General features: G+C 43.3%; 1 protein-coding gene across 2 annotated transcripts in view; it reads right to left on the bottom strand.

The window, feature by feature from the left end:
* The window catches only part of OSBPL11 (oxysterol binding protein like 11), a 102,374-nt gene that overhangs the window by 3,687 nt on the left and 89,221 nt on the right, over window positions 1–9,466 (bottom strand). For both annotated transcript variants that reach the window (XM_019522554.1, XM_019522553.1), the window contains exons 10-13: window positions 8,568–9,066; window positions 5,901–6,087; window positions 2,026–2,208; window positions 1,197–1,350 (exon numbers count right to left, since the gene is read on the bottom strand). In XM_019522554.1, the coding sequence (XP_019378099.1) occupies window positions 1,197–1,350; window positions 2,026–2,208; window positions 5,901–6,087; window positions 8,568–9,066 (1,023 nt within the window). The remainder of the gene's footprint in view (window positions 1–1,196; window positions 1,351–2,025; window positions 2,209–5,900; window positions 6,088–8,567; window positions 9,067–9,466) is intronic.

Genomic DNA, 9,466 nt, shown 5'->3' with positions numbered 1-9,466 from the left:
TGGGCAAGCCACCCACAGGTCCATCCTGCTCCCAGCCCCAGGGTCCCATTCATTGCCTGACTGGGCATCATCTGCCCCTGCTCCGCTCCCTCCCTCACCACGGGGGCCTCAGTCTGCCCCCCCTCCACCTCTTCCCTCCTCCAGACTCACTGGCAAGGCGCTGCTCTTCAAGCTGCGTTCCTGGCCACGTGCATACATGCAGCATTTATCGATAACATTATCAGCAATACCAGCCACAAAAAGCCAACTGCTGATAATGTTAATTTTCCTTTTATCGGTGCCGATCTGATATGTGGTCAATATCCTGGTGCACCTCTAGTGATAACAATAGCACCTGTCCCGATTCCTTATGATCTGGCCATTCTTAAGCCACCATACTTTTTTGACAAGACAATCTAGATCCCAAACAGATAAGCTATGAAATCAAACACTAAGCAGTTGATCCTGATAGACACGTTGGTTTAAACAGCACAATAGTATTGATTTTGTGGATACAAGAGTTAAAAAGACATTAAAATGACACCCATAAATACAGGGGGAAGATGACAGAGCAACTAGCAGGTAGAGGAAAAGCTAGGCAGCTCCTCTTGGGGAATTTTCAAGTTCAGTGCACATAACAGACAAGATCTTGGGACCTTTGGAGGTTAGCAGTAATGAATGCTTCCTTCAAGTGGCTTCATTTCTTAAAGATTTCAGTTGTTTTAACAAGTCTTCTGTATTAAGCATCAGCACAGTCGACCTCTGGGAACAGAAGTAAGCATGTGTGTACGCACACCTTCTGTAAACCCTAACAAACAGTATTTTTATTTCCCTAACACTTATGAGAAATGCTAGGCCCCTGACATTATTGTTTATACAGAAGGTATTTAGCATCACTTACTTGACTATAGAGCTGTCCAGGGAGCAATGATGAGCCACAGAATAAAATGCTATTATTTTATAAGAACACTGATATTTCTTTAAAACATATAATATGTAGCGGGACTTGCTGTCAACAGCTCTCTTTAACAAGTCCTCTATAACCTTAACACCTGAGCTTAAGATACATACCCACACATACACTATCATTTCTTACACACACACACACACACACACACACACACACACACACACACACACACACACACACACACACACACACACACACACACACACACACACACACACACACACACACACACACACTATTTGCTTACTTCTTTAAGAAAGTACTTAGTGCGCCATGGAGTTTCTGTTTCCACACGAATTCTCTCTTCATTTCTCTGCTGTTCTTCTAGGGCTCGCTTATGCTCTGTTGCTTTATCAATGTCTCCATCCCTCAGAGACTCTGTTACATGTTGCCATAGTCGCCTAGAAATCAGAAACTCTGATTCATTTCACATTTTTCAATGGCTCTCTGGAATGCAATCATTTGAGCTCCAGAAGTGGTGTTCAGCCAGCAGCACTATAATCAAGCTATAACTCTATTACTTCTCAGGCACAGTATAATGTACAATGCAGCTTGCTGCAACACAAGGGTGAAGGGACCTCACTGTACAGCCTTCCATCTCTGGGCTAGCAACTGAACTGGCCCATCAATGAAGGCAATAAGGGATAGTTCAGTCTAACCCCAAATGAGCATGTGCACACACATTAAAAAGCAACCATGCAAATTGAGTTCAACAGATAGTTTCTACTGAGGACCTCCCCAGACACAAACAGCTACTGCTGTGTAGATGTGGATTACTGTTCATTTTGCTTTCATGTCCAAAGCCCAAAGCCAAGGCCAGGGCCCCACTGTAAATAGTACAGGGCAAACTTAGAAGAAAACCTGCTGTGACACCTAACACTTACCCGCACTCTGTATTTTCAGTTGAGATGGCTTAGCTCTAATCAGTAATGAATTTTTACAATCGTTACAGCTGTCCTGTGTCACTGCAAAGGATACGTAGGTCTGTGGATCTTTTTCAAGCAGCCTAATACACCTGCTGAGGACCAATTCTAGACAGTCGAGAAAGGGAGTAAACAACCGAGAGCATATTTTACCTAGACTCAAATGGCCCTTGCTTCTCCAGGGGCCGGACTTGCTTCTTTGTCACCGACAGCTTCGTCAAGTCCACGTATTTGATCTCGCCGTTGCCATAGGTGAATTCCAGCAGGCTGTTCCATTCGCCTTGCACTCTGCAGACCACCGTGTTGGTGGCATTTTGCTTTACTTCCCCAGTCACTCTGGAAAACCATTGGGAAAAAAACACCCCATGACTGAGAATGGACTGCCAGTTCTCTAATGGCATGGCCATTCTCATTTCATTTTGAAAGATATAGCATGCTAGTCCCATGCAGAGGAGTCCACTGATTTTATGCTGCTCTCCTCCTGATTTTCATACATCACTACAGCTACTTTCGTTACAAACAGGAGTATTTATTCAATATGATTTTTAACTGCAGCAACACAGATTAATAAAGTGCCTTTCTGCTCACACCCTTAATCTTCTTAATTTAATTGTTTAAGCACAGTGGTAAGCATCAAATATCTGTGCAATCTGGAAGACAATGCCAGACATTTAAACAGCATTGCTGCTTGTCTTACAAACTAGAGACAGCTTCACTCTGGGCCTTGGCAAGGAATGTTTTGTTAAAGTTGTATAGGGCCTTTTGACCTAGATGTCCTCCTTTTAGCATTATTTTGTAGTGCTCGGACATTCCTTGTATTATGCATCATGTAGCGCATTGTAGCAGAGCAAGCATCAGCAAAAGACTCTGCATGCATTTGTTTACAAGTTGTTTTTTTTTTATTATTTCAGGTAAGATGAATAGCATTCACACTGCTCTGCTGAGAATTATTCATGTCACTATTTCAATACGGAAAACCCAAATCTGGCACAGAGCTGACAAGCCAATATCCAACTGATGTCTAATAACAAGGATTACTACAAACAAATCTATAATGTTGCTATAACAACATTCACTGCCGGTCCAGGTTGCTAAGAAAACACTGCTGCTTGCGCTCCCAAGTTGTTGTGGCAACATCCAACTACCACTACTTCAAAATTTCAATGGAAACACATTTGAAGTGCTATAGCTGTGTCAGAAGGAGTTTGACCTGAGCCTCTGTGTGAATTCCTATTATTATACATAAACTACCTGCCACACTATGTTCACAATACCATACATTAAAGAAATCATTAAGCATTACAATATATTCCACGTTCTTTTGTTAAAGAATGGGCAGGACAAGGCCATCGCAGAAGGGTTGCAAAGCTGAACATACGATGCACTGGATACAAATAAAAAGCAAAAAGCGTTCCCGTTAAATTGTTAAAAAGTTGTGATAAAACAAACAAGAAATATAGGCAAGACATCGATGCTACAAGGATCTCTGAAAACCTGAGGGTATTTTATATTTAGTTTCCACCTGCAATTTCAGATTTAGCAGATGAAACCTCTGCAGACACCTAACTGCCGTATTTTCTCATCTATAGCATGCCCTGTATATAGCATGCACCTTGGTTTTGAAAGGGAGCCTGAAGGAGGAAAAAAATGAAAAAAGGTCTCCTACCAAGGTAAGGCAATGGCAGAAGCTTGGGAACGAAGTCTGTTCCCAAGCCTGCTGTACTGGATGGGGCCCGGACTGGCTGAGTGCAATGGGTCCAAGGCCATGTGGTAAGTCAAACCTCTTGTGCTGGCTCCAGGGCCACACACCAGGTTGGACTGAGCACACCAAGTCCAGAATCACAGACTGAATCCGGCATCACCTGCTAGCTCCAGCGACTTGTGTCAGGTCCAACCCAGCCCGCTCGCTCCAGGCCTGTGCACCCAATCCTGGGCCACACGCTAACTCTGGAGCCACATGCCACATCAGATGTGACATGCAGCCCCAGAGCCACTGGGAGGTCCCAGACTCAATGCATTGGGTCTGACAGTGGAGCAGCACACAAGGTCTGGGGCCGCAGACCAACACCAGGCGTCTGCCCGATCCAGCATGTGGCTGGGGAGGAGTGTACTCTTACACTCCTCACAGGTCCAGAAGTTGGGAAGCAGGGGAACAGTGGAAGTGTTAATTGCTGTGATTCCCAGAGTTGTGGCTATTAATGCTGCCACCACTCTGCACTCCCCCATCAAATTTCCAGACCAGTGAGGATCTCTATTCCTCATATATGATGTCCCAATTTCTCCCTGCTGGTTTGGGGAGAAAAGGTGCAGGCTATATGCAAAATAATAAATAAGTAAATAACTAAAAATTGTATATGAATTTACAGATGCTGCCCTAAATGCACGTACCTAGACTGGGGGAAGTCGCTTGATAATTTCATTTGCCGGCCAGATGCTAAACATTTCCACGAATGGGCAGTACCAAAGCACCCATTGTTCTCAAATTTGAGATGCTTTTCATGCTCAAGACAGCTTCCATAAACTTTTTATTTGCAACAGTAATATCAAACTGCACATCTGCAGTGACCCATCACAGCAAAGTACACTTAAAAGCCTCCCCTGTCTGGGTTCAATGTGAAGGAAATATGAAATATGTAAGTAAGCATTCTTAACAAGCACTAAGTTCAGTGGATGGCTGAGAGATGAACATGCTGGGAGCTGCATAACCATCCATGTAGTGGCCAGAGACTTTCATACAAGCTTTTTTATTTCCTCTTCATTCAAATCTCCCCACCTTTGTATTTGTTCCAGATCACTTGGTCTTGCAGTATATGGTTTCTTAAAATATTGATGGGCCTTGTAGTTGACAAATGTTTGCCTTTTGCTCTGCCATCTAAAACACTTAATGTAAAACCATCCTTGTCTCTGGCCCTCCATGCCAAACAAAACCCGTTTAAATGTGTGGGAAACAGGAGAGGACTAGAAGATGCAACCCCCACCTCCCCTGGCAAGACAAGTAGCTCATGACTACCCTGTCATGAGCCATGTAGCATAAGTCATAAGTATTTCTTTCCCCACTTCATTAAATTACAAATCCCACAGTGGAGCAGAAACGGCATGTGTCACACAGTTAAGCTGAGAATCCCTATCTGATGTTTCACTAATCAAGGACTAGCAAGTGAGTCATCTGGAAAAGCATGGGCTTTAGGACAGTCACAAGGTCTAGAAAAAGAAAAAAGACTTAGCCAATTTCACCAGTCTCAACAGTGGCCAGTACTCCAGAGCCTCCTCCTTTCTTTGCAGTCTTTAGGTAATTTAGGTGATTACTTACACCAATTATAATGAATATATTCATCATTTCTGTTTGCTTACTATAGCTAATGGAGTTTCATTTACATTATAGGAATCTGAATATTATTCCTGTATGCCTAGTTGGGCAATATAACTTTCAATTAAATAAAAACCCATGACTGGCATTACATTTCTCCCTTCTTAGGCTGAAATCTCTGCAGCACCTTTAAGTTCAGTTTTGATAGCAAGCCAGAGATGCTATCTGGAGTGTTGCTGCTGTGATGAAGAGATGAAATGCTGTGCAACTGCAACACGCTTTACTAACATGAAATGCCAATCTGTTGTTCAGGCAGATGTATCATCCTCTTTTCAAGCAGGGAGTAAGCCAAAGACAACAAGGTTAAGTGACTCGCTCCTATTACAAAGCAAGTCAGTGGCAGAACCAAGAATAAAACTTGGCAATCCATGCCCTGGCACTAAGCATGCACAGATTGTTTCAAAGTTGGCACTGTAGATCTTTGAGCCTTGCTATTAACTGTCAAAATGTGTGGCAAAACCATGCAGGATTGCCCCAATATGCTACAACCTTCTTTCCAGGAGTAGGGAAAAAATGCCTCTTTAAATACAGTTGTCATCTCAGACTGTCAGGTCAGTGCAATTCAATATGAAAAAAATGGTGACAAAAACATGAGTAAGACAGTTATTTACAGAGTTGAAGTGAAGGTACAGGGTGTAGGAAAACGTGAGAGCATTCTTACCGATGAAGCTTGCCGCCGTAGAATGGTTTGGTATGGAAAGTAATGCTTGCAGAATACCCTGTCTTTGCACAGTTAATATTGACCTTTCCTCCCAATTCTACCCAAGGAACTGTTAAAATTGATCGAGCGTATGCACAAGGTAGAGAAAACGTGTACTCCTCTCCATGTTCCAGGAGACTTAAGAGACCTGCATACAAAGAGACAAACGTCATTAAAAGATGTCACCACTTAAAATACCAGGAGAAGTTGCTGTGGAGGGAAACGCACATCCTTATTACTGCAGCTTTCCTCAGAGTAAAATCACCCCCTGTCCGACAGAGCCCAGATACAAGAGGAATGGTCCTAACCCCTGGGTGTTGTCAGACTTCTCAAAACAGACAAGGCCACACACTGGTTACCACTGCATTTGCCATCACCCTTGAAGAGATCTGCATCCCATCCCTAACATGAAATCTATGAAATATTACAGATTCCAAAGTCTGATCCTAAAAGCGTGCAGTTATATAGGCTAAACGCAAGTAACTTCTCACTTGCAGCTGCTTTACTGGTAACTGCAAACCATGTACATTCTGGAAGCATGCTACAAGCAAGACCGGGAATGAAGTCCCCAAATGCACGCAATATGGAGGGCTGATGTCCTCCTTGCCTTCTCCACGAAAGTGATCCATTCCACCCTTCCTGAAAAAGAGCAGCAGGCATGGTCTTCCTTTCTTTTTCATTGACAAACAGTTGCTACCCAATGCACTCATCATTAGGATGATTTTACACGTAGTAAAACTCAAATTGTCTTGAAGTTTTTTTAAGGAAGCACACAGAGCCACCTCCCATATCAGCCTGACCATGGAACAGCACACAGGGTCCAGGGCCACATGAAAAAGCAGTGAGAAGAATGTGGTCTTTCCTGCCTAGTGCGGGGGGGGGTGCTGGACCCCATGATCTTGCAAGGTCCCTTCCAGCCCCCAACAATCTATGAATGCAGTTCTGTGCTGTCCACGGTTGATGCTTTCCTGCAGCCTTAGGTCACTTTCTCTCCTGACACTTGATTTTCACAGTTTATCTGCTGCCTTTGGGTTCATCAAGCCGCACAGTGACATCCCCTCAACCGTCTACCCCCAAAATGGCAAGAGATTGCACCTCCAATGTAAGCAATGTGTTCAACTCACTTTGTGGGCAAATAGAAGAGAGCAACCTTTGGGCTTACTTCAGAGGTTTGACACAAAGCACTACATGGGGGCTGCTATGGCCTGAGGGGACATGGTACCTTCTTCAGCATGGAATCAGATATTGTCTTTCATCACCTTTGTGCCACCATAAAAATTGATGGCATTACAAAAGCCAAGTAAACAGACATCCATGCAAATGCCCAACATTTGTGGCTACCATGAAAGACGTATCCATTTCTGCTGCTACGTAGCACCGGATATCTGTTCACTTTATGGTGGGAGAGCTAGCAGGCCCAAGCTGCCCACACTCTCCAGCTGCCCCAGGCAGGTGCTCCAGGGCCTGATCCTGCACTCCAGGAATTCCTGTGCAAGACTGGGTTCCTCGAGCCATCACTGTGCCTGCCTGGATTTCCCTGCTTACTGAGATGTATCCCCAGGATTTCTGAGAGTGCATCTCAGTAAGCAGGGGAAGTCAGGCAGGCACTCCCAGGGCTTGAAGTGCCTGATCCTGCAAAGAAATTCCTGGGGTCCACAAGATCAACTCCCTGAAAACCAGGAGAAGACGTTGCCTGCTGTCCTGCCTGTTGATGCTGGGGGACCACAGGCAACGTGTTTTGCCCAATGAAGTGGATCCATCGTACCAGTACACACCCTGGCATGGCTGATCTGCTTCATTTGGCAACATCTATTTCTAGCCTCAGACTCAAAATACAGAGCTGTACTGGCCTTCCCTTACTATGCTCCTTCCCTGCTAAGGGATGCGCATTATATTCAAAGATCTGTAAGGCACACTAATTGGGCAGCACAAATAGGAAAGGTAAAAGGGCTGAGAATGCATTTCCAGTTCAAAGTCAACAACGGCAGCAATACGAAAGGCAGCCAGAACCCTGAACTAATGAATAAGGATCTTAATATTAAACCTAAAGCCTGTGCAAAGAACTAGGCAATAAAGCATAAAATATGAGAGACTAAGGGGTACGTTCACTTTTTACATTCAAATCTGTCTGATGCTTTGAAAATACTTACAAAAAATTGTTTTTGTTTAAAAGCAAACTGTATTTTTGCTTTTAGATTCTATGCTGCATTTCTGAATATCGCTTTGCTTTTCTGCATTACTATGATCCTGGGTAGGTTACGAGTCTTAAATTTTAGACTGCTTTTACCATGCATATCTGCAACATCCTCAACACTCCATATGCACTGAAAACAACAGGTGCCATCATCTGACAAAAAGTACTTTAAAAGTTTCTCAGACCACAATGTCTCTCTTTGATGTAGATGAAGGAAACTCAGGGCTGCTTTTGTAAGCAACATGACACTTATAATAGCCTGAATAACCCTGAAAATTAATTCTTTTGAAAAATCCTATAGATGGAACCACCCACTGAGTAGAAGTCATTAGTTATTCCTCCCCTGAAGAGCACAGGGCTTATTTTTATATTTATCTGACTGGCATGATTATCTTCCATTTCTACAGTGAAAAAAGCAGGGTGCTTTCACTTACCTTCACCAACCATCGTTACTCCTATTGACATTCCTAAGAATTTACTTTTTGTCCAGACGTGAGCATTGACACACATCTTCCTCTCTACACATTCAGCATAAAACCCTGAGACAGGAGGATGATGGGAGACTTGCTCAGCTACAAATCTGACTGTGTAGTAGTCCGGTTCCAGTTGGCCATCCAGCTCTTTTGAAAGACCTGCTTGCTCAGCAGGGGAATGGGATGAAGAGTCACTATTGGTGTCAGATACTACGTTGTCCTTTGCCAGCCTCCAGGAGCAGTGGAATGTTTCGCCGATGATGGGATTGTAGGGCTTCTTAGCAATAGCTCCCTTGCGACCTTCGTAAAATGAAGTGAGATAATATTCAACAAAGCGGATCATCCTCTCCTCAGCAGTAACTCCATTTGTGATTGCAACAAAGAGGTCTGGATGGGACATGAAATCTGCATACATCTCCAGCAAAGAACGTTTCTCTAGAATAAAAGTAGGAAGGACCACCTGGAATAAAAACAAATGACAAACAAGAATTCATGAGCAAGCTGGCTGTATGTTTATGAACAAAGCCCTGGAGCAGCTACATTTAATAAGCAGGGAACTGATACTTTGAACAGAGCTGAAAAACTGATTCTAGCACAAGTGACCAAAGATAACCTGGATAATGGGAACAGCGTGGAGTTTTAAAGTGACTTTTCATTTAAAAATTTAAGGTTTAACATTATATGAGTCCAATGCTGTCTTAAATTATGTTTGAATTCAGGCTTGTTTGCAATGCAAAGAATTATGTAGGAGTCAAAAATCTAAAAAAAAAGTTATCCAAAAATGGGCATAAGCCATAATGGAGGGGAAAACATGAGAGAGAATTTGTTCTGCGTAAAAGTAGTAAACCCCCCCCCCCCAA

Source organism: Gavialis gangeticus, unplaced genomic scaffold, assembly GCF_001723915.1.
Source record: "Gavialis gangeticus isolate Ggan-Ray unplaced genomic scaffold, GavGan_comp1, whole genome shotgun sequence".
NCBI classification, from domain to species: Eukaryota; Metazoa; Chordata; order Crocodylia; family Gavialidae; genus Gavialis; species Gavialis gangeticus.
This window is presented reverse-complemented; position numbering and strand designations above follow the sequence as displayed.